At 36.4% G+C, this 26,001-nt stretch overlaps 1 protein-coding gene, 1 long non-coding RNA gene and 1 other non-coding gene across 7 annotated transcripts; 1 reads left to right on the forward strand and 2 right to left on the reverse strand.

The window, feature by feature from the left end:
* Positions 1-720: 720 nt before the first annotated feature.
* On the reverse strand, positions 721-26,001 carry DBF4 (DBF4-CDC7 kinase regulatory subunit). 5 transcript variants are annotated; one of them, XM_007108591.3, is made up of 12 exons: positions 25,732-26,001; positions 24,290-24,462; positions 17,022-17,201; positions 14,681-14,731; positions 14,124-14,193; positions 13,845-13,921; positions 11,277-11,313; positions 10,041-10,083; positions 7,265-7,393; positions 6,695-6,809; positions 3,525-3,646; positions 721-1,760 (listed from the first exon to the last, which is right to left on the reverse strand). In XM_007108591.3, the coding sequence occupies exons 1-12, from the start codon at positions 25,775-25,777 to the stop codon at positions 767-769; spliced, it is 2,037 nt and encodes a 678-aa protein (XP_007108653.1). In that variant the 5' UTR covers positions 25,778-26,001; the 3' UTR covers positions 721-766. The 5 variants fall into 5 exon arrangements, with proteins under 5 accessions (XP_007108653.1, XP_007108652.1, XP_054941027.1 ...); XM_007108590.3 differs by having other exon boundaries at positions 10,041-10,086; XM_055085052.1 differs by lacking the exon at positions 17,022-17,201 and having other exon boundaries at positions 10,041-10,086.
* Positions 4,511-4,617, reverse strand: LOC112067217 (U6 spliceosomal RNA). The gene has a single exon (XR_002893159.1). It is a non-coding gene; the product is annotated as a U6 spliceosomal RNA (small nuclear RNA).
* Positions 11,326-24,283, forward strand: LOC114486330 (uncharacterized). The gene is made up of 3 exons (XR_003679916.1): positions 11,326-12,263; positions 12,772-12,873; positions 23,980-24,283. It is a non-coding gene; the product is annotated as an uncharacterized lncRNA (long non-coding RNA).

Raw genomic sequence — 26,001 nt, forward strand, 5'->3', positions numbered from 1 at the left:
ATTTTCTCTAAATTATTGAATCGCCAAGTGACTGATCAAAGGCAATCTGCATGTTTCAAAACATATCTAGTTCATTGCCATCCTTTCCCTTTCCTTTCTTGATACCAAATTAGGGATTAAAGAGTCATTTTTGGAAGAAATTACTTCCAAAGGTAAATAAGAACAGTGGAAAAATTATTTCATTCCATATGCTAGCCTGGTTAAGTTTTTCCCTCATGGCTTCTATTTATCTCTACAAATAACTTAACTCCTCAGTGGCAACACCCTAGCATGGTCCAACCAGTTCACCCTCATGTGTCAATGTTTCTGGTAATAATGATTTCCAGAACTCAGACACTGAAATACAATTTTTCCTTTCTGTATGAAAATTAGGTTTTTAAAAGCAATATTATCATGTTATCATGGAAATGTTTTAAGACGATATAACTAGAATATCTAAATTTATAATGCTAAATATTGATATTCTCAAAATTTCCCTTGAAATTAGTTTTCACTGACATAAAGCAAACTTATTCATAATAGTTCTTAGAAAACAATTATGAACATAGTATGCAAAACGAGTCAGAAGTTTATTCTACAATTTTTCTAGAATAGGTATTCAATTCTGTAGAAAAATGCAAACATCACCTTTATTGTTAATATTTACATTTCATTCTGTAAACAAAATTGGCAAAACCTCACCCCCAAAGCTAAGAATTTTTATACATATTTATAAAAATTTCAAGATGATCTTCATTGCTTCTGAAAGGTATTTATTTTTTTAAATCTAAAAACCAGAAAATGTAGAAGTTGAAGGGGAAGAGAAAAACACTGATAACAGATTTGAATTTTCCTCTTCCCAAATATCTAAAACATCACATATACCACTGTTTTCAGTGTAGCTTGTGAAACCCAAAAATTCTGACTTTTCTTCACTGCTTTGAAATAAGTCTAGTAGAGACTGTACTGATGAGCTACAAATTCTGTTTTCTTCTTGTGTAGTAAGAAATTCAGTTCTTTTCTTATCTAACTCCACATTTGGTTCCAGATTTTCTTTTTTATTTCTTCTTAATAGTATTTTCACTTTCCGATGGATTTTACCAGAAGGTAAACTATCCATATTCTTGATGTCACATGGGTTGGGTTCCTCAGTAGGGCTTTGGGATGGAGCCTTTGCCTGAATTGTTAGGTGCTTCTGTGAACTGCTTATTGCTAACAGATCAGAATCAAGATGAAATACTGAATGAAGGTCCTTTTCCTTCATATCCTTTGCTGGAAAAAGCACAGTATCTGACTTTTGTTTTGGCTGAGATGCACTATTATCCGTACTGAAATGAGAAACTTGTACAGATGCCTGTTGCCTATGTGGACAGTGATCCACTCTTACTTCTAAGTCATTTTCATTTATAATTAATTTATGTTCAGGAACATCAAGAATGCATTCCTGTTTATTTTTATGTGGAGACAGAGATATAAAATTTAGAGATATAAAATTTTCTTTTATGTCATTTTCAGCTGGATTTAACATGGAACATTTATTAGATGTTTTATCATCATGTCCTCTTAATTCACTTGAAGGGTGTGGGATGTGTTCTGAAGTAGACATAAACTTTTGTTCAGGTTCTTGGGTTTCTTTATCCAGGAAACTGTGCTCCATCACCTGTACATTTTCCTTGGAGTTTTTCTGAGAAGTATGTTGTAATTCCATCTTTTCTTTAGGTTCAGACTTTTTCAAAACATTTGCAGTAATAGGAGAAAGGGATCCAACACTGTATTTTATTCTTTAGAGGAAAAAGAAAAGAAAAAAATTAAAATTGCTATCAAAAATTCTTGAGTATTTAAAAACTAAAATAGTAAAAATCTTTAAAAACTGTTTATAAAACTTATTTAACTTAGAAAACACTACAAAAATATAGAACTTTTACTATTTAGCCACATTTACTTTAGATGCTTTTATTTTTTTGGCTGCACCATGTGGCATGCAGGATCTTAGTTCCCCGACCAGGGGTCAAACCCATCCATGCCCCCTGCAGTGGAAGTGGGGAGTCTTAACCAATGGACTGCCAGGGAAGTCCACTTTAGATGTTTTTAAAATAATAAAACTTTACAGATATAGCTAAAAACTCTGGTGTACCACTCCTCATCCACATTCTTCCTCTTCCTCCCAGAGGTAAGCAGTATCTTGACTTTGGTATTTAAAACTACTAGATTTGACCTGAAACTCTTTTCTTCATGGAGCCTCTTAATATCCTTGGGATGCTAGTTTGTATTAGACAATCCTAAATTACTTACAAAGAGAAAAAAACGTAACAGCTCACTAATTATGTTTTATATTATACATGTCACAGATAATGAAGAGAAATATAGAATTCCACCTGCCCCTTCAAAACCAGAATGGTTCCTTTTCTATTTATTTTGTTGATACTTTCACTTAAGACTCCTCTTGAAATGGAGGATATAAAATGTAAAAACACTAGTCCAACATCACTCTTCTTTAAAGTCCAAAGATGTTTAAGTGACTTGTCTACAGAGATAAAAATTGTGCAGATAATAAGATTAAGGAATAAACCAGTTTATATATAAGTACTAGTTCAGAATTTTGCTGCAGAATGAGTTTTTAGGGAATTCTAAATTCTTACAGTAGCCCATATAAGTTTTAATAGTTGGAAATATGCTTCCTCTCCAAATATTAAATCAGTCATGAACAATCATTCTGAATGTTACAGAAATAAGAGGTTTAGGAACTGTTCTACCCAGATATAGCCAAAAAACTTTCTAGTTAATTTTCAGGAGCTGTAGCTTGGTATCATATTTTATAGTCTTCTTTATGCCTTAAGATTGGTCTAAAAACAGATATAAGGACTAAACAACCTATTGAGTTATTACTAATTCTAGGGTATATTCATATGAAAGCATTTCTTTTTATTTTAGATTTATGGGAATAATCTTTTTTTTTTTTTTTTTTGCGGTACGCGGGCCTCTCACTGTTGTGGCCCGTTGCGGAGCACAGGCTCCAGACGCACAGGCTAAGCAGCCATGGCTCACGGGCTCAGCCGCTCCGTGGCATGGGGGATCTTCCCGGACCAGGGCACGAACCCGTGTCCCCTGCATCGGCAGGCGGACTCTCAACCACTGCGCCACCAGGGAAGCCTGGGAATAATCTTAATGAGGCTCATTTTGTCAATGTACAGTTACTGTATACTGAACATCACTGTATTCACACTTTATACAGCTTGGGCCAAATCTAGTCTGCCATCTCTTTATTTTTTTGTGGTTCACAAAGCCTAAAATATTAACTATATGGTTCTTTATAGAAAAAGTTTGCCAACTCCCCTTTTGGACTATGTTAAGAAGAGAACCTTAAAAGTAATAATAAGGTAAGCATTTTTGGTGGCAGTGGAGGAGGGAGAGAAAAGAAGGAATCAGTTCTTAACCATATTTCTATGCTGAAAATATAATCCTTCTAAGAACAGAAAACATTGGATTTATTTTTAGTTTAACGGTTTAATATTCTTGTAAAATTTAAAACTTGGGTTGATAATTACCTTTTTTTAGGCATGTCCCTTTCATATTCCACAAAGTCAAAAACTAACTTAGATACAATGTCATCAACAACTTGATAGTGATTACTCTGCGCAAAGTTTCTGTGTTGCTCGCTTAGAAGATGCTAAAATACAACAAAAAAGTATATAAATCATAATTATATTTTAAAAGTAAGATACTTTTTTTCTAACATTCTCATGCCCCTAAAATTAAGTATCTAATAACTACTCCAAAGACATATCCTTAATCAGAACTTAAAATAAGTAGAATAAAACTGCTGAGAAACCACTAAAAGTACTTTGGTTTTTAGTCTTCCATTTTTCAATCAGAAAAGTCAAGTACTAATGAATTAGTAGTTTAAGGGAACTGAAAACCGGTGAGCTACATCAGAAAATGAAGATAAAGCTGAAGAAAAACAACAGTAACATACAGCATTTATAGTGTGCTAATATTTTTGAAAACACTTCTCTTTACTACTTTATTTTAATTTTATCCTTATGCAATTACCACTAAGTAATAAGTAAGGTAGGGCTTATAAAATATTAAATACATGAAATGTTATGTAACATACAAGAATCCAAAACAAGAATCTAGCAGAGAGATTAAGTAAAAAAAGATGAAGTACAACTAATGCTGGGAAGAATTAAAAAATTTTGAGAATGAGGGAATAAATGATCTCAATTACCCAGTGCTTATGACTGAGTACTGAGAAGCTTTTCTCAATCTTAAGGGTGGTTAAGAACAAAAGGCAACAAGTTCAGTGTATTGGGATAAAACTCAGAGGAAACAAAGTTCCTTCTGAATAGGTGGAATCTCCAGGCTAATTCTATCATTTGTCTATCAGCTGATCAGGGAATTGTAACTAGAAGCCTGTATCAAGGTGATCATGGAAGAACCTCATTTCTGTTTCCCTAGTTTCATATCATTTAAACTTTTTTTTTGGTTATCCATTTTATTTTATTTTATTATTTTTTTAACATCTTTATTTAAAACATGGGAACGCGTCACGAATTTGCGTGTCATCCTTGCACAGGGGCCATGCAATTCTTCTCTGTATTGTTCCAATTTTAGTATATGTGCTGCGGAAGTGAGCACTAATTTTAACTTGCGATGATTTGATTTTAATTCCAAAAATGAAATTCTTCACTGGTCACAAAAAATACAGTATTCTGGAATATAAACGTATTCCTTCCTTGCTTGCAAAATTTACCATATACAAATTACGTATGCCCAGTAATGTTAAAACTAATAAGAAAAGAAACATTAACTGTGTAAGTTCAGATTCTGTTTATTCATGTTCTTGGAAGGAAAAATAACTAACTGAACTAAGAAAAACAACTTCCAACTTTTGTGTAGTTCCTCTCTACCTCCACTTAACTCTTTCTATTTGTCCTTTAAGTCTTGATTTAAATGTCACTTTCTCAGTTGAACCTTCCTTGTCCCTCATTCTACATTCAGTACTCTATTTATTACCACTACACTTCATACTTCACTTTTCATCCTACTTGCAAATACATGTTTCATATCTATTTCCTCTGTCAGACCGTAAGATGGTAAAAGGGTAGGGAATATATCTGCCTTGTTTGCTGCTTAATTTCCTGTGATCAAATTTGTTAAATGAATGCCTCGACACAGGTGGAACTGAACCACTGTGAAATCAAAGTTTCAAAAAACAAAATATTTTCTATATTCAGTCACTAGGGATCATATACATGAAAAACTATAAAAAAAAAAAATTAAAAAATATCCATCACAGCCTCTACTTTGATTTTCCTTTCTTGTGGTTGATTTTTAGCCCCAACATCCTCTGAGCATCAAATTAGGATCCAAAAACTGATATTAAAGAAAACATCCATTTTAGATTAATTTATTGCAAAAGCAAAGTAAAATTTCAGGACCAACGTACAATTTAAATTTTCAAAATGATTTTTGGGAAGGGCAAATATTTCTGAGAAAGTTCAGCTTATGATTAAAAATAATTTTAAACTAACTGTATTTTTCTACTTTATTATATAAACTGAACACAAAAAACTGACACAAACTTTCAGTTATAAAACAAACTTCCAATTTAGAATCTGAAGACAGAGGTAGTTTATGAATCAGATATTTTCAAGTATTTTTTCTCAACTTTCCCACCATCTTCTAACAAAACCAAGCACCAAAACAGACCGTCCTAGTATTTTAAAAATTAACAATTCAAACAATAACAGCTAATATTTAATAAGCACAGTGCCACGTACTGTCCAAAGTCTCATAGACAGACAAGAAGCCAGGATTCAAACTTGGGCTAGCCTGGATCCAAAGCTCTTGCTCTTCTTATCAGTTTACAAATTGTAATTGTTCCCATTTTTAAAACTTTATCTTCATCCCATATATATTTTCAACCATTTCTCTTTCTGCTATTTCAAAGAACTGTCTCCACTTTCTTCTCATCCTCCCATTAGTAAATCACTTACCCATTTTTAAATTGTTAAGGCCTGAAGCATGCAGTGACCCATGACCCCCCTCTCTCCCTCCCAACATCCAATCCACTGCACATCCTCTCGGCCCCGCCTTTACAATCATATCCTCAAGCTGACTTCTACCACCATCGCTCAGTCCACCAACATCTGTTCTTTGATCCCGTCAATCAGTTTCATTTAGCACTTTTGCATTGCTTATTTCAACATTCACAAGTCTTGTTCCCTCAACTTCTCTCAGGTCTCTACTCAAATACCACCTCATCAGTTAGGTATTCTTTGTCTAGTCTAAATAAATAGCAACACCTTCATTCCTGCTTTATTTTCTCATAGCACTGATCTAATGTTCTCTCTATATACTTCACTATTCTTTTATCCTGTGGTTAGCTCTCTCGCCTCCCCTTCCACAGAATGTAATCTTCACAAGGGTTGCGAATTGGTCGCTTTTGTTCAATGCTGTTCACCCAGAGCAGTAATTGGTACACAGCAGGTGCTCAATAAATATTTGTTGAGCGGATAAAAATGATTCTTCAATACACATTTCCCCACTTTGGGTTCTTAAAATTCAAGATAATTCTATCAAAAAGAAGTATCTACTACTTAATAATTACCAAGTTGTAAACCACAATCAAAAGAATAAGCTAAAATTTCAACAGCAAATATCATTCATAGTTTTAGAAATATCAACCCTCTAAATACAAAATCACATTTACAGTATCGAGATCTTCGTATTTCTGCAAGCAACATTCACAATATCCCTTTTTTTTCTTCTCTTTTAACTGGAGTTGAACTGGGATTCCACCACATTTATCACCATCTGTTTGGATCCTGATAGAAACATATGGTAAAAGATTAACCGCTGAACGTAAGGAATAATTTTAAAAAATTTAGTCCTCAACTATCAAACAGCATCTGCCATAATTTGCAGAGATTTATATAAACAAGTACTTTTTAGCCATTTTTTTAAAGAAATTGAGAAGCAAACTGAGAATGTAACGATTATTCTGGAGAATATCTCAGATCATTGAAAAGAAACAACACTTTTGAATTATTTGCAAATATTTTTAAGCTCCCCCCCACAGCCCCCATCTAAAGTGTCTAAATGTGACACACTTTAAAAAGAGATTCAGACTTTAAATCTAGCAAAGGGGCATTAAAAATATTCAGGGGAGAAAGCACAACAGTGATTAGAAATACACACACACATTCACACCATGGCATTAAATGAATTATTTTAAATATTTGTTTAAAAAGATAAAAAATTACTTGACGGTTAAACCAACCTTAGCTTAACCTGAGTTTGCTTTTGGGTGGTAGATGGCTTATCTACATCAAATGGACTGGAGGGCTTCTGAACAGAATAGTTTATAAAAGGCATACTGGTCAGCTGAAGATAAAATGGCCTATAAAGCCTAAAAGAATAAAAAGACAAATACATGAGAATCTTTATGATGAAAGAAAACATGTTTGAAGTCTTATATTTCAAAATCATGTAATTCATCTGGAATCTGAAACAAACAATAGGAATCGGTCAAAATTTACTATCTTAACTATTTACTATTAAGTGCACAGTTCAGTTGTATTAAGTATATTCAAAATGTTTTACAACTACTAACACCTGTCCATATCTACAGCTCTTTTCACCTTTCAAAACTGAAACTTTGTATCGACATAAAATAAGTAACTCCCCATTCTCTCTTCCCCACCAGCCCCTGACAACCACCATTCTACCTTGTTTCCATGAATTTGACTACTCTGGGTACCTCAGGTGGAATCATGTAGTATTTTCCTCTTATTTCATTAAGCATAATGTCCTCAAGGTTGATCCATGTTGTGGTATGTGTCAAAATTTCATTCCTTTTTAAAGTTGAATAATATTCCATTGTATGTATATACCATATTATCCATTCACCTGTTGATGAACAACTGGGTTGCTTCTGCCTCTTGGCTATTGTGAACAGTGCTGCTATGAACATGCATGTGCAAGTGCTTCTTCTAAACCCTGTTTTCAGTTCTTTTGGATATATACTCAGAAGTGGAGTTGCTGGATCATACAGCAAGCAGTTCAAAATTTTTGAGGACTCTCCATATGGTTTTCCATAGTGGTTACACCATTTTCTAATCCCACAAACTGTGCATAAGAGTTCCAATATCTCCACACCCTCACCAACACTTATTTTTTCTTTTTAAAATAGTACCCGTCCTAATGGTTGTGAGGTAATAGATTTCTCATTGTGGTTTTGATTTGCATTTCTCTGTTGATTAGTAATGTTGAAATGAACATCTTTTCATATGCTTGTTGGCAATTTGGGTATGTTTGGAGCAGTGTCAAGTCCTTTGCCCATTTTTTAATTGGGTCATTTGATTTTCTGTTGTTGAGTTCTTCATATTACCATCTTATTAAATATATAACTTGCAACTATCTTCTCCCATTCTGTGGTTGCCTTCTCACTGTGTTATGTCTTTTGCACACAGAAATTTGTAATTTTGACATAGTCCAATTTAGTTCTTTTATCTTTTTGCTTCTGCTCTTAGTGTCATATCCAAGAAATTACTGCCAATTCCAATGTCATATAGCTTCCCCCTATGTATTTTTCCCAAGAGTTGTATAGTTTTAGGTCTCTGACTCATTTTGAGTTAATTTTATGTATTGTATAAAGGGTCCAACTTCATTCTTTTGCATGTGGCTATCTAGTTTTCCCAATACTGTTTATTAAAAAGACTGTCCTTTCCCCACTGAATGTTCTTGGCATCCTTGTCAGCAATCATTTGATCATATATATAAAGATTTACTTCTGGGCTCTTTATTCTATTCCATTGGTCTATACATCTGTCTCTATGTCAGTACCAAACTGTTTTGATTACTACAGCTTTGTAGTAAGTTTTGACATTGGTTAAGTGTAGACCTCCAACTTTGTTCTTCATTTTCAAAATTACTTTGAGTGTTCAGCGTGCCTTGAGATTCCATATGAATTTTAGGATGGATTTTTCTCTTTTTGCAACAAGTGATTGGGATTTTGATAGGGATTGCATTAAATCTGTAGATCACTTTGGGTAGTACTGATATCTGAAAATATGAAGTCTTCCAATCCATGAACATGGGATGTCTTTCCACTTATTGATGCTTCTCTAGGCCTAATTTTATTTTTTAAAATATTTATTTATTTTTATGGCTGTGTCAGGTCTTAGTCGTGGCACGTGGGCTCTTTGTTGCGGCATACGGGCTTTCTCTTCTCTAGTTGTGGCGTGTGGGCTCCAGAGCATGTAGGCTCTGTAGTTTGCAGCACACGGGCTCTATAGTTGAGGTGCGAGGGCTTAGCTGCGCACAGCATGTGGGATCTTAGTTCTCCGACCAGGGATTGAACCTGTGTCCCCTGCATGGGAAGGAGGATTCTTCACCACTGGGCCACCAGGGAAGTCCCTCCAGGCCTAATTTTAAATTGTACTTTTTTTCCTCACAGTAGCACATTTTTAAAAAAAGGAGCGTTCAACACATCTTTGTCACCTCAGTGAGCACCCAAGAGAATTAATCACACATGTCTAAATGAGTAACCAGAATTTCAAGAGAAAGAAATCTAATTCTCTCATGCCAAATTAGTCTATTTATATCTGTAGTCTTCATTAAGATTATTCTATAGAGCTTCACAATGAGTTTGGGAAAACTACCAAATTAGATGTTATACTCAGATTTTATATTTCCAAATAGTAACTAATAATTTCTTTTTTACAAATGTAGATGCAGTCTTTAAGTAATAGTTCTAAATCATATGGTATTACCTTTAGCCAGAGAACGGTTATTTGAAATACTGAAAAATGAGTTGGTCTCATGATTGCTCTAAACTAGATTTTCAAGGAATTATTATCTAAAACCTACTGAAACTTAATTCAGTCCTTGAGCACAAAGTAGTGCTACTTTTTGAAACTGTGCCACACGCATATTAATATCATATAAATCTAACGTAAAGGGACCTAACAGTATTAGCGGGAACAGTTTAATTAGTTAGATTTTCTCCTTTAATATTGTATTTAAATCATACAGATTGAATTTAAGATACTTACTGGTTTATATCTTCCACCTTTACAAAAGGCTTTTTGAGTCTACCTGCTTGGGAATATACAAAACATGATATTAGATGCTTACAAATCCAGAATTTTTTTTTTTTTTTAAACAAAACTACTCTGGCTAAAATAATCCAACTATGTATCCATTATCCATTTCATTTCAATTAGAAATTTTCAGCCTCAGGTAAGGTATCCTACAATTATAAATCCATTTCCAAAATGACAGAAGCTCTGTCTATATTCTGCGATTCTTAAACGGAATGGATCTCCTAAAGGATCTATAAGCAGAATTCAGGAGGATTTTGAGCTAGAACAGGAAAAAAAATTTAACTTTTATGTTCACTAATCTCTAACTGAAATTTAACATGTCCTTCAATTTTGCATATAAGCAAAAGAATCACAGTAGTATTAGCAGTGCTTGTTAATTTTTATTTATTTATTTATTTATTTTATTTATTTTTGGCTGTGTTGGGTCTCCCTTGCTGCGCACAGGCTTTCTCTAGTTGCGGCGAGCGGGGGCTACTCTTTGTTGCTGTGCGTGGGCTTCTCATTGCAGTGGCTTCTCTTAGTGTGGAGCATGGGCTCTTGGTGTGCGGGCTTCAGTAGTTGCAGCATGCGGGCTCAGTAGTTGTGGCTCACGGGCTCTAGAGCACAGGCTTAGTAGTTGTGGTGCACAGGCTTAGTTGCTCCGCGGCATGTGGGATCTTCCTAGACCAGGGCTCGAACCCGTGTCCCCTGCATTGGCAGGTGGAGTCTCAACCACCGCGCCACCAGGGAAGCCCAGTGCTTGTAATTTTTATATCAGTTGAAACATATTTTCATATCATATTAGTTACTACAAATATCTCAAAGCATCATTTACACTCATCACTTCAAAACAAAATTATAGTAGCAATTCTAATCACTGCTAGAACTTTTTAATGTGTAATAAAAACAAGTATATAACTATTTTATACTGAAAAATATTCTGATAACTGAATTTCAATATAATTGATTTTCTTAGTAATATAATGATAAGAAAAAATGTTTTAAAAAACATTATTCTCACAAAGGTCCACAGACTTTACCAGACTGCCATAGGGGTCAAAGTTCTAAAGAAAAAAAAAAAAAAAGGCTAAGAACCACTGAAAAAGTCATTTAAAGGGTTGGTTACATGATTTTTTTAGACGATTTTTGTATGTTTTATTCTATTTTCTAAAAGCAAAACACACTTAAGGAAATCAAAATACTTACTTCTTGCTTTCTGTGTGCCAATACTTACTCTTTTCCCCTAAAAAAAAAAATATATATATATATAAACATATATATGGTGAAAACACTGGGTTTGAAAGTACAGTGAAAACAGCTACTGCAATTGCTCAATATCCTCAAGTTTAAAAAATCATATAGGAAAACAACTAAATAAAGGAAGGGTGATTATTGCAGTTTCGTGGGGAAAAAAAGAGAAAAAGCTGCTTTTCAAAATTAACCAAAGAAATGAAAGGAAACAAAGATCATTCAGGATCTTTAAAGATTTTAGCCAGTGGTATGGAACTTAGTAATACAAGCTCACTTTTACAATACCCCCAACAAATATTTTGCATTTTAGCTATAATGTCTTCACAGAAAGAAATCAACCAATAAAGAAAAGGCATGGTTAGTAAAATAATCTAAAAATAGTCATGTAAGTTATTTTTATGCCCTCATTCAGCAAAACCTTTGTGATAAACTCATCAAAGGAATTACTAAAAAATTTATTAGCCTGTCAATTCCAGCCAAGAAGGAATATGTTCAGTATGGTCCCTCCCCAATGATGACAATAAAAACTCTGGACAAAATCCAATAAGCAACTACTTGAGGACTAAAAGTAAACAAAAGCAAGTATATTGCAGAAGGAAGACAAAACTCGGAGAAGCTAACTTTAAGGGGGTACATTTCCCATCCCCCCCAACCCCTTTTCTCTTGCAATGTTTCCTTAAGAATGGACCTCTAGTCATGAGATTCGCAGCAATAGCAGAGCCAGTGGCAATTACTCCTATACAAACCCTATATTTTTGGCTACAAAGAATCAGGATAGAGGCTCCTGCCGTTCAAAGAGTAGTAAGAAGGGAATCCCTGTATTATTTCCTCTTTCTTTTTTCCCACAGTTCTGACCTGAGAGTGGGCCCCAGGTACGAAACTGCAGCTGTAAAGGTGCCACAGGCAGCCAAACTTGGAAACAATCAAGATGTCTTTCAAAAGGTAAATGGGTAAACCGTGGCACATCCAGATGATGGAATATTCATCGATAAAAAGAAATGAGCTATCAAGGGATGAAAAGATATGGAGGAACTCTGAATGCCTATTACTAACTGAAGAAGCCAATCTGAAAAGGCTACATACTGTATGATTCCAACTATATGGTATTCTGGAAAAAGTAGAACTATGATGACAGTAAAATGATCAGTCTTGCCAGCAAATATTCTTAACTGGCAACCACAGGATCCTTCCAAAATACCTATCCGACCAGGTTACTCTCCCATTAATTATCTCTCAATAATGTTCCAAACCCTTCAAGATAAAATCTAACTCCTTTATAGAGTGTGAAAGGTCCATCTGAACTTGCTAATTTTTCTAGCTTCATTTCCTGTCACTTTCCCACTCAAAGATCAGGTTGTATTATACTAAAGAAAATTTCCAAAACATGCCATCCTACTTATGGCTTCATGTCTTTATATACATTCTTCTATAATATTTATTTACCTTTTAGGTTCATTTAAGGATTAGGTGAAGAAACAGTGGACCACACAAGAATGTTCTGAGATATGAGAACTATAAGAAATCAAAGGGACGAGAGAAGTTCCAGATGAAAGTAAGTTCAAGGAGGAAGTGAACAATACCTGAGAGAACCAATATGACTGGTTTTAAAAAGTGTACACTTGATTTGCCAAATTGGTCAGTAGTTTTACACCTCATAGGTTGAAGAGTGAATGGGAAGTGTAAAAGTGGAAATGTGAGATGTCTGGATAATATAAAGACTGAATAGTCGGTAGGGACGAGAGGTCAAGGAAGGTTTTATTGTATTTATTTTAAAGCAGAGGTCCCTAACCTTTTGGCACCAGGGACCGGTTTCATGGAAGACAATTTTTCCACAGGGGTGGGGTGGGGGGCTGTTAGTTGATACGGTAATGTGAGCGATGGGGAGCGGCAGATGAAGCTTTGCTTGCTTGCCTGCTGCTCACCTCCTGCTCTGCGGCCTGGTTCCTAACAGGACCCCTGTTTTAAAGGATAGAAGAGGCTTGATTCTATATAGAGGGTTTGAGGAGGAAGCTAGTAAAAAGGGAAGAAACTGAAGATATGGAACATTAGGTCTAACAAATGACAATGCCCAATGCACTTGTTTAACAAATATTTTGTGGTCAGGCCACATAGTCATACTATATGACAAGATTTATAGAGCAGTTGAACAGTAAGCCTACTTCCTATTTATGTTCCCAAAAGGAGTATATTATACATACCAGGAGCTTCTCATGTAATATGTTAATTGTGCTGTTTTCCTTCAGAATGAACAAAAGTATGTTTTCTTGGTTGTAGCAGCAACCAAAGAAGAAAACAAAACTATGCCACCATCCCTGGAACAACTTTTACCTCATGAGTAAATCCTAAAGTAAAATGATATGCAACAATTTATTCAAATGACAGAAACATGCATATAGTACACAGGATTACCCCTAGGATATTCTGGCAGTAATATTTTCTACTTGGCAAAAAAATTTACAGATACATAAATAAAAACCAAGCTTACCATTTTCTTTAGTTTAAAAATTAAGGAAAATAACATACCCCATCTCTTACAGAAGTACTTGATTTCTTGAGTAAATACAATTCTTTTTTCTTTTGTTCAATGTAGCATCTAATGTCTTTATTAAAAGAAAGAAGGGTTTAAGATTAGCATTTTTACCTTTGGAGTTAAACGCTGCTATTTTCTTATAATTGTAGTAAATTTAGATGAAAGAATTACCCTTACAGGTATCTCTTGCTATTAGAATTCTATCTAAAATTAGGAATGAAGAGACAGACACTTATAACAAATATTGTCAAAAGCAATAATAAAATCCTTACCATCAATATGAAGAATTTTTACTCCCCATGATAAGGCATTTGATAATATACTGTTTGAAGGAATAAAATCCTGTTAAAAAAAAAGTTTGATAGTTTTTTCTAGGAAATTACTATTTTAAATGAGCTAAGTTAAAAATATTATCTGAAGCTTAATGTCACTGAGATGGTTATTCAGAACAGACCCTATACAGTTACAATAGCCATGAGGACATCAGTTTTTTTCTTCTGAAATTTCTAAAACCATTTCTGTTTAATACACTCCCATATTCTTGACAATTAATGTACCCTGTAGCCTTAACAGTTAATAGTTTCAAGAAATTATTTCTTTTAAAGACACAAAAATGCCACAGGCTTCAGAAGTGTCCAGTAATATTTTAAAAGGCCACAAGATGGAGGCGTTTCTTCATGAAAAGCAGATTCTGTTCTTTATGAGATACATGCTAATATTTAGGCTTTTCCTATTAAAAATGAGGAAAAGATTTCAAGAACATCTCTATTTTACACTTCAGCTTTTAGTAATAGAATATACACTGTGAATTTTTAAAATTCCTACTTACATGGTCCTTGATAGCTTTTTCAACTAATAATTTTCCTCTGCTCAAACACACCTATAAAAAGACCAGAGAACAATAGTTATAACATAGTGCCTCATTGGAAAAAATTTTAAAAAGATAAAATAGCTAAAGCGAGTAGATAAAATTTAAAGATGAATTTTAATATAAATATGAAATTTAAAAGTTTGGGCTTCCCTGGTGGCGCAGTGGTTGCGCGTCCGCCTGCCGATGCAGGGGAGCCGGGTTCGCGCCCCGGTCTCGGAGGATCCCACACGCCGCGGAGCGGCTGGGCCCGTGAGCCATGGCTGCTGAGCCTGCACGCCCGGAGCCTGTGCTCCGCAACGGGAGAGGTCACAGCAGAGGGAGGCCCGCATACCACAAAAAAAAAAAAAAAAAAAAAAAAAAAAAATTTAAAAGTTTATTTGTACAAGTCTTAATGACCATCAACATAATAAATGTACAGTAAAAAGTGATTTCCTAAGGGTCTTTGTTTGTAATAAGATTTCCTATTAAAAAGTTTGTTTCTTCTTTTTTTGGTAGAGCCTAAACTCAGCTTAATGAGACCCAAGGTCAGTTCTGCAGTAAATGTTATTCAACATGAAAAATAAAATAGGTTGATCTGAAATTCTATCTCTAATTAAATAGTAAGTTTACATTTTAATTTCCTATTTAACCAAAGATCTAAGGATATGAGTAAACCGTATATACTGTTTTTACATAGTTATTTCACTTTTTAAACAAAACACTAGGAAAAGCAGTTGAAATGCTAATAGCAGCATTTAATTTGGAACTAGTCACTGGTGTATGACCTTGTTCCTCCAAAAAAGCATTAACTGAAAGAATGTATGAGGCTTCCTTGGTCTCTTCTTCTTTGACTTTTTTTCTTCTTTGTATTTGTCTCTTTTTTTTTCAAGACGTATCTTTTATGTAACAATCATTTCTTTTACCTGTTCTCCTGCGCTCCCATTTTTCCCTGCTTTCCAAACGGCTGCAGTAGATAAGTTGGGGAGGATATTTTATTTATTTAAAAAATTTATTTATTATTTATTTTTGGCTGCATTCGGTCTTTGTTGCATTGCACAGGCTTCTCACTTTGGTGGCTTCTCTTGTTGCAGAGCACAGGCTCTAGGTGCACGGGATCAGTAGTGTGGCTCGCAGGCTCTAGAGCACAGGCTCAGTAGTTGTGGTGCACGGACTTAGTTGCTCTGTGGCATGTGGGATCTTCCTGGACCAGGGATCGAACCCATGTTATTTATTATTTATTTTTGGCTGCATTCGGTCTTTGTTGCATTGCACAGGCTTCTCACTTTGGTGGCTTCTCTTGTTGCAGAGCACAGGCTCTAGGTGCACGGGATCAGTAGTGTGGCTCGCAGGCTCTAGAGCACAGGCTCAGTAGTTGTGGTGCACGGACTTAGTTGCTCTGTGGCATGTGGGATCTTCCTGGACCAGGGATCGAACCCATGTCCCCTGCATTGGCAGGTGGATTCTTAACCACTGTACCACCAGGGAAGCCCCGGGGAGGATATTTTAAAATAATTAATTTCAATCTAAAAATGAGATAAACACTATTTTTCAATCTCTTCCCCTTTTCATACCCAATTAAATCAATTTAATTTATCCTTCACTGTATCTTACAACTTACTGGCAACTGAGTGGTAGGGATGTGATGTTAGTAATTCTAGTACAGGGGCTGGCAAACTTTTTCTTTACAGGGCCAGATAGTACATGTTTATATGGCTCTGCAGACCATATAGTCTCTGTTGCAACTATCCCATTCTGCCTTTACAGCAGTAAAGCAACCAGTCAATATGTAAATGAATGGTATGTCTCTGTTTCAATAAAACTTACTTATGGACAATGAAATTTGAATTTCACATAATTGCCACTTGTCACAAAGTATTCTTTTGAATTCTTCCCCAACCACTTGAATATGTAAAATCCATGCTTAGCTCGAAGGCTGTAAAAAACAGGCTGTAAAAAACAGGCGGCAGGCTGGATTTGGCCCATGGGCCATAGTTTGCTTACTCCTGCTCTGAAACAAACAAAAGGTTTCTATTCCTTCTTTAAAAAATGATCTGCTGTCACTCTAGTTGTAAATTACTCTAAAAATAAAAGCCATCACTAAATGCAAGGGCATATTTTAGGAATCAGAGTGTGACTACACAAGCACTATTAGGAGAAAAATCACCTTTCTATATACAACAGCAACCTTATTAACGACCGGAAAGCCACACTTAATGTAGATATTATTCTACCTAAGTGAACTCTGCTATTAGCCCACTCTTGAAAATTATAAAATTCTATAACCTTTCCCAGAGTCTCAAAGCATATTTCAGAGACTTACTGTATCTGGAGACTTAAATGAACTTCCATCATGGCTGGGATGAGGTGATGTGGTTTCTGCAGTATATGCAGATTCTGGACTTGGTACAGGAGAAATTTGTCCCAAGGTTTGTGCAAATTTAGCTTCCTTTTTATTTGAAATAAGATAACTGATATCTTTGCTGAGAAATTCTTCAACTCGCTAAAGGAAAACAAAGTATTTTTAAGTAAGTCATATAAACCATAAACTGTTTCATATGCTAGGCACAGTAGAAAATGCCAATTTGATGCATTTTAATATTTTAAATTTCTATACTGTATTATTCTGAACCTAGAGTTCTGAGAAAGTACAATGAGAATTCTAATAACACAACAGCATATCGTTTATATATTGTAATTAGTTTAATCCACATAACAACCCATAATACTAATATTATCCTTATTTTGTGGAGAAGAAAACAGAAGTAACTTGCCTTGAGGGTTACACCAGTAGTAAGAAATTTGAACACAGGTACTTTTTTTTTTTAATTGAAGTATAGTTGATTTACAACGTTGTGTGAACATAGGTATTCTGTTTCATATCCATGCTCTAAAGCACTACTGTCCAATAGAACTCACTGTAATGATGGAAATGTTCTTTATCAGCATTGTCCAATATGGTAGCAACTGCCACATGTGACTACTGAGTACCTGAAGTGTAATTAATGTGACTGAGCAACTGAATTTTAAACTGTGTTAATTTTAATTAACTTAAATTTCAATAGCCACATGTAGCGAATGGCTACAATACTGGATAGCACAATTCAAACTTATAAAGTTATAACATCTTTTCTTAAGACTTAAACTATTAAAAGGTAGGAAACTCTTACTTTTAAGAATGTATGACTGAGACTTCCCTGGTGGCAGAGTGGTTAAGAATCTGCCTGCCAATGCAGGGGACACGGGTTCGAGCCCTGTTCCGGGAAGATCCCAATATGCTGCGGAGCAGCTGAGCCTGAGTGCCACAACTACCAACGCTGGGGGCCCTAGAGCCCGTGCACCACAACTACTGAAGCCCGAGGGCTCTCAGGCCCCCGTACCGCAACTACTGAGCGTGCTAAAGCCCGCACACAGCAATGAAGACCCAACGTAGCCCACCCCCCCACAAAAAAAAGTGTATGACTGTTTTGAAGAGAATTTCCCTAGTTTGAAAACCACTGCTTCAATGTCTGAATTTATAAACACACGTACCAAAGTCAGTAAGTCAGTGTTGAAAATCACTGCCATCCAAAGGCAGGAAAATTAAACTAAGTAGAAAAAATACTATTAATCATTAACTATTTGCATAAATGAGAGACTCAAAATATTTTAAGCAGCTGTATCTAATTTCTGTAGGGTCTCACAACATAAATGAAGATAATAAAAAATGAAGCAAAGTATGTAATTAGTTAATTTCATCTAAGCATTAAGCACAATTTGTTGCTAAGACCAGCAGCTGCCTTGGTTAAATGCAAATCACTACGTCCTTTTTTTCTGAGTAACATTTTCATCCACCAGTAAATAAAGTACATTTATATATTCTAAGGATGACAGACTCAAATGCCTACAAGGGCCAGCAAGAATACAAATGAACGATTACACGTCAAATACTCTTTTCATCTTCATAAATATGTGGCCCCAGCACTGCCAGAGCTTCCAGTTTTTCAAGAGAAGCCCAATCTCCCACCCATTAAAAAAAAAACTGTGATAAAATACGTAACATAAAATTTACCATTTAAACCATTTTTCGAGTGTACAACTCAGTGGCATTAAGTATATTCACAACGTTGTATAACCTTCCCCACTATCCATTTCCAGAAGTTTTTCATCATTCTAAGCTGAAACTGTACCCTCCCCCTGCCGCGGCCTCTCCCGTTGCGGAGCACAGGCTCCGGACACGCAGGCTCAGCGGCCATGGCCCACGGGCCCAGCCGCTCCGCGGCATGCGGGATCCTCCCAGACCGGGGCGCGAACCCGGCTCCCCTGCATCGGCAGGCGGACGCGCAACCACTGCGCCACCAGGGAAGCCCCCCCCTTTTTCTTTTTAAAGTAAATTTATTTATTTATTTATTTTGGGCTGCATTGGGTCTTTGTTGCTATGCGCGGGCTTTCTCTAGTTGTGGAGAGTGGGGGCTACTCTTTGTTGGGGTACACGGGCTTCTCATTGCGGTGGCTTCTCTTGTTGCAGAGCATGGGCTCTAGGTTGCACAGGCTTCAGTAGTTGTGGCACGCAGGCTCTGAAGTGCAGGCTCAGTAGTTGTGGCGCACAGGCTTAGTTGCTCTGTGGCACGTGGGATCTTCCCAGACCAGGGCTTGAACCCGTGTCCCTTGCATTGGCAGGTGGATTCTTAACCACTGCACTACCAGGGAAGTCCCTTGCCAGCCCCTTTTAATGCTTACTTTCTGTTTCTATGGATTTGATCATTCTAGGTACTTCATATAAGTGGAATTCTGTATTTGTCCTTTTGTGTCTGGTTTATTTCATTTAGCACAATGTTTTCAAGGTTCACTCATGACGTAGCATGGATCAGAATTCCATTGCTTTACAAGGTTGAGTAATATTCCATTGTATGCATAAACCACGTTTTGTTTATCCATTCATCTGCTGATTAACATCTGGGTTGTTTCCACCTTTTGGTTATTGTGAATAATGCTGCTATGACCATGGGTATACAAGTATCTCTTCAAGACCCTGCTTTCAATTCTTTTTTTTTTTTTTTTTTGCGGTATGCGGGCCTCTCACTGTTGTGGCCTCTCTCGTTGTGGAGCACAGGCTCCGGACGCGCAAGCTCAGCGGCCATGGCTCACGGGCCCAGCCGCTCCGCGGCATGTGGGATCTTCCTGGACCGGGGCAGGAACTCGTGTCCCCTGCATCGGCAGGCAGACTCTCAACCACTGCGCCACCAGGGAAGCCCTGCTTTCAATTCTTTTGGGTATATACCCAGAAGTGGAATTGCTTGATCATATGGTAATTCCATTTTTAATTTTTTGAGGAAACAACATAATGTTTTCCATAGCAGTTGCACCATTTTACAATCTCACCAACAGTTCACAAGGGTTCCAGTTTCTCTACATCTTCACCAACACCTCTGTTGATAGTGGCCATCCTAACGGATGTCAGATGATACCTGTGTGCTTTTTTTTTTAAATTGAAATAGTTAATTTACAATGTTGTGTTAGTGTCTGGTGTACAGCAAAGTGATTCAGTTATACATACATATATATTCTTTTTCATATTCTTTTCCATTATAGTTTTTTACAAGATATGGAATATAGTGCCCTATGCTATACAGTAGGACCTTGTTTACCTATTTTGTATATAGTAGTTTCTACCTGCTCATCTCTAACTCCTAATTTACATCCTCCCCCCACTCTCCCCTTTGGTGACCATAAGTTGGTTTTCTATGTCTGTCTCACTGTTTTTGATTTGTATTTCCCAGTGATTAGTGATGTTGCACATCTTTTCATGTGCTTATTGGCCATCTGTATATATCTTCTTTAGAGAAATGTCTATTCAAGTCCTTTGCTCATTTTTTTTTTTTTTTTTTTTTTTTTTTTGTGGTATGCGGGCCTCCCTCTGTTGTGGCCTCTCCCGTTGCGGAGCACAGGCTCCGGACGCGCAGGCTCAGCGGCCATGGCTCACGGGCCCAGCTGCTCCGCGGCATGTGGGATCCTCCCAGACCGGGGCGCGAACCCGGTTCCCCTGCATCGGCAGGCGGACGCGCAACCACTGCGCCACCAGGAAAGCCCCTTTGCTCATTTTTAAATTGGGTTATTTTTTGTTGAGTTGTAGTAGTTCTTTATATTCTAGATATTAATCCCTTATCAGATGTATGATTTGCAAATATTTTTTTCTCTCATTATGTGGGTTGTCTTTTCACCCTCTCGATAGTGTCCTTTGATGCACAAAATCTTCTCATTTTTATTAAGTCCAATTTATCTATTTTTTCATTTGCTGTCTGTGCTTTTGGTGTCATAGTCAAGGACTCAATGCCAAATCTAACGTCATGAAGATTCTCCCCAATACTTTCCTCTATGGGTTTTAGCTCTTACATTTTAGATCTTGATCCATTTTTAATTAATTGTCGCACATAATGTACAGTAAGGGTACAACTTCATTCTTTTGCATGTTGATATTCAGTTTTCCTAGCATCAGTTGTTGAAAAGATTATCCGTTCCCCACTGAATGGTCTTGGTGCCCCTGTTGAAAATCAACTGACTATATGAGAGGATTTCTGGGTTCTCTCTTCTATTGCATTGGTCTGTGTTTGTCCTTATGCTAATATGACACATTTCCCTTGGTTTTCCATTTCCTGTACCTCAAGTTATAAGTCTTTAGTAATGAAAAAAATCTTTTACAATCTGGTCCCAATGTAACACTGTTTCTTGCCATATCCCCCATCTAAATCCCAAGCTCAAGTCATACTCTAATATTAGCAGTTGCTCAAACAAACCACACAGACTATATTTTAAATATGTTCTTTCCTCTATTTAGTTTGTTCATTTTACCTGGTACATTCCTACTAGGCTTTCAAGACTCAGCTCAAATTTTATTGCTGCTATAAATCCAAAAGGCAGAGTTAACATTTCCATTTCTATATTCTAATGGCAATTTCTACATAACTTCTGTTAAAGCACTGATAATGCTATACTGTAATTTATTTATTTAGGTGTCTGATGTTCCCACAGACTGAGAATTCCTAGAGGATTAGACTACATCTTATTTTCGCATTCCCCAGCATCTAAAATAGTGCTAGCATATGAGAGACACTGGTGGAATAATTTCTGAATGAATTTCCATATGCCCAAATCATAACCATTCTTCAAAGCAGAGTTCAACTTGTGTCTGTACAATGCCCTTCAAGATTCCTTAGTTGGAAGTAATCTTTCCCTCTTATAACATTCTATATTACAATTAATTGTACCAATGCCATCTCTGCTTAGATTAGAAATTGAGGGTGGGATGGACATCAGATTCATTTTTGAATCTACCAAAATACTTAATACTGTGTCCTGTACTGTTGACTTGGTTTTACCATGGCCTTTAATTTATTAGCTACTGTGGAATCTAGGTCTTTAAAAGAGTAAACTCAAAACTTATTTTCTGATGACTCAAGGTCACACTGAACATCAAAAACAAGTAATTCTGTCCTCAAGTTCATGAGGACAGAACTATGCCAAGGTATCTGACCCTACATCTCTTTTCTTCTCCAGCTGTCTTATTTTAGCCCAAACTGTTTAGATATGGGCCTAAGCATGGTTGGTTTTACAACAGCAACCTTTCTTGCGACTATTAGAGATATTCCCCCATTATGTCAGCACTTCACTGATGTGCTCTCAGTGGTTGAATCTTCAGAAGTGTACTCTCGAAATAAAAGGTGTATTTAGATGTTTTCATTCAGACTAGAGAAAACAAATGAATAAAATGGACAGTTTAAAAAAAGACGACACTGTTAATAACCTGAGGCAAAATAAATTACAAATGGTTAAAGGATCTAAGTAATCCTAAAAATTAAGTAATAAGCACAGTCCTTTTGAGGAAGATCTATCAATATTTAACTACACATTTCTTAAAGCTGAATCTTAAAACTTAAATTACTGTATAGAAATCAAAGTTCCTTTATAGCTCCCATACGAGATCTTCATAACAGTCTTTTTCAGTGATAGAAATAGTACTGTGCTAGACACAGAAATCATGACATCATGAATTATTGGAAAGATAGTGTGGGGGGAGATCAGAATTTGATAAAAAAAATCTTAGGAGAAATTAAAGAATAAAGTCAATATATCAAATTCAGTTGAAAATCCACAGCTTTGGGGAAAAATTTGGAAACTTACGACATTAATATGCTCCTCATTTCACTGACCTACTTCAAACCATTTTAGGATAAAAATATGAAGTGTATAAAACCAACTTTCAGCTCTCTCTCAGCTATTATCTAACACATAAGTGAATTCAAAATTTGTTTCTAGCAAGTGCCTCAGGAACTGCTATGGGGATGAGAGGAGAGAGAAAAAGGGGGTAGGGCAAGCAATCCCTGCACTAGCTTCTATACTGCTGTTTCAGCTACAGCAATTCCCTTTTTATTGGCTTTACACATTGGACTTCTGAACATGGTTTTGTTTGAAGGGTTCCACTGCTAAAAACACAAATCTAAAATTACTGATTTAGATTAGAAGGGTTAATGAGTTTTTCCATCATATTTAAGAAAGCTCTCAAACCATATCAGATAGCTACTTTGTAGCCACTGATTGCTAGAGGAACAGAATGGTGCAGTAGCATGTGAGTCCAGGTATTAGGCTGATTCTACCCTGGGTCAGTCACTTATTTCTCTGGACACTTAAGTACTTAATTTTTAAAATAAGGGATCTTTATTCAATGATGGCAGGTTATAAAACATGAACTTTAGGAATGCAGTCATATGGTCATTATGGTACATGCTACGACTATGACAAATGTGTGACAATGTTTTATTTTAAGAAAATGAATAGCAAAAAAGTAGAATAGCTTTTCAAAGACAGTTAAGTAAAATATCATATCAATAAATGATTGCAAAAAACTTGTTACATGTTCTGCAAATTTCTATTCTAGTAACGGCAGGATACATTCATATTATTCAAAAAATGTTAACCATGACAAAGGGCAGCAGAAATCTTTGAAACAGGAATAATCAGGAAATAAATTAGTAAAATCTTAACCTTGCTAAAATTTACCCAGTATTACCCTTAATCCTAAGAAAATCTTAGAATTTTACCCAAATTTTCTAATTTCCTAATCATTTACTCAATGTATAAGGTAGGAGAGAAGCACGTTTTCCATATTTATAATCCAAAATCGTTCCCTTAAAGACATTCATTCTGTTGAGACTGTATCAGTCAAGAGAAATTTTAACTCTTTGTGGTTTGAACAGGTTTTCCTTGTTCTGTAAATAACATCTTACTTTTATGTACTTCCCAATTAGCATAATCAAGGAGTTCCTGCCATCTGGAGGACATCCCAACATTACAATGAGAAAGCAATCAGCAGTTCCTCCAGGACAAGGGAGTCTGTTTCTCACACTTGTGAACTTCACACCAGACTAATAATCACAGAAACCCGAAAGTTTTGTCAGCCTACAAAAGGTTAAAACAAATGACTGTTCATTAACAATAAACAGCTGATAAAAATTTTAAGCTTGGCGCTTATAAAAGTTTTTTTCCAAAAGGAAAATGTTAAATGATTACAAATTAGCAAGTTTTCCTTTTTTGTTACAGTGTATGGTTTTGACTTACCCCTCCCAGATCCTTAATGTCCTTTTGCAGTTTTTCAGATATGGTGACAGAAGGTAAGTCAATGTAAAATACTTTACCCCAGAGTGGCTTATATTTGGATTTTTCTGGTTTGTTATCAGTTTTCAGAGATTTCAAAGACGGTCGGTTTTTTTCATTTTTGACTTGGATTCCACCTATTGTTTAAAAAATTTAGAATTAGATCATGTTTTACGCAGACAGAAAATTTCTACTGTTTTAAAAATACTTGTTTATATGATAATATCACAGAGAGAAAAATCTTTATAATCCTACTAATTTAGCAGTCATTAACATTTTAATATATTTCTTTGTAGTATCACTTGGGATAAAGGCAAAATACTCTATTTTAACAGATACTATATGTCGCAAAACGACTACTGTTCACAGTCAATAGTTGACTCTGCAGGAAATATTCATGTGTTTATTCGTGTTTTATGCATTAAGGCAGTGAACTATGTAAAACCAATTTGAAAGAGTTTTCCTAGTATGTAAACTGCATGGAGTATTTACTCAACAAATACTCATAAAGCGTCTGCCATTCTGCTGAACACTCACAACTGGTACTTAAAATGTTGAACATTTAATAATGCAAGAAACTTGTTACTCAGAATGACCTAGATAGACCTCAAAGGTTCCTGACTGCTCAAGGCTGACTGCTCAAGGTTGAGTTTCACAGAGTCAGTGTATATATTAAGAAGAACTAAATGGTCCATTTGAAGAACCAAATCACCATTCATTTCATTCTTTCCTTTGAAAACATATCAAATCCAAACAGCTGCTTAAAAATTAACTTTAAGAACTCAATCTGTTCATAAGTAGGAGGCCACATATACACACTATACCTATCAATATATACCCACACACACTATACATGTTAAAAAGAAAAACTTACAGGCTGGAATGCTTTACCAAACAGAAGTGATTGAAAATGAAAGTTTGCTTTTGTTTCTGTCTGTAATGTTGAAAACAACAACGGTGTGTTTGAAATACAAACACTTTCCCTCAACTTCATGAGTAAGACCAAAAATCCACCCATAATCAGCCAGTTTAATCGGGAAGCGAAAAGCCCCGAGCACATCTGCATTTAAATCGAGGCTCAAGCGGCAGCCTCAAAGGGTCGCAGCATCTGTGGGAGCCCCGGCCGGTTCCCGGGTCCCGCATTGTCTTCTAGTTTTATAACCGACGGCGCTACGAGTAATTTGCGGCCGAGGCTGGAGCATGGAGAGCGCCAGGGGCCGGGCCGGGATCCGTTCCCTTCCTGAGGCAAAACCCTGAAGCAAGCCTGCCTTCAGGCCAGAGCAGGATGCACGTGTCAGAAGAGAAAAGAAGCAGAGATCCAGCGCGAGAACTCTGAAGAATCAATTATGGAACCATGAGGGAAGGAAAGGATTAAAGGGACTGCAGCCGGAGGAGGGGCTTCGTACCCTGGAAATGTCCTCTGCTGTGGATCCTCATGGCTCTGGAGTTCATGGCAGCCGCCCGGCACCTACATGCTGGGTCCGGAGAGGGTGTCGCGCCGGGCGGCCGCGGAAACACGGCTCCTCGAGGCCCGTTGACCGGCCGGTAGCCTCTCCCCTTCCGAGGGCCACCACACCCACGCAGTAAAGATGCCGCGTCTGCCCGCCGGGTTTCCGAGGGCGAAATGCGGCCTCAGGGCGCGTAGGAGGAAGTGGCAAAGCACAAACGAGTGGACT

The sequence above is a fragment of the Physeter macrocephalus genome, chromosome 5, assembly GCF_002837175.3.
Source record: "Physeter macrocephalus isolate SW-GA chromosome 5, ASM283717v5, whole genome shotgun sequence".
NCBI lineage: Eukaryota > Metazoa > Chordata > Mammalia > Artiodactyla > Physeteridae > Physeter > Physeter macrocephalus.

Coding starts and splice junctions, on each gene's coding strand:
- DBF4 (XM_007108590.3), bottom strand. CDS start 25,777: ATGAACTCCAGAGCCATGAGGATCCACAGCAGAGGACATTTCCAGG. Junction 3,647..6,694: donor AATACGAAGATCTCGATACT/GTAAATGTGATT, acceptor GTTGTATTTTAG/CATCTTCTAAGCGAGCAACA. Junction 1,761..3,524: donor AGGGACATGCCTAAAAAAAG/GTAATTATCAAC, acceptor TTTCCTCTAAAG/AATAAAATACAGTGTTGGAT.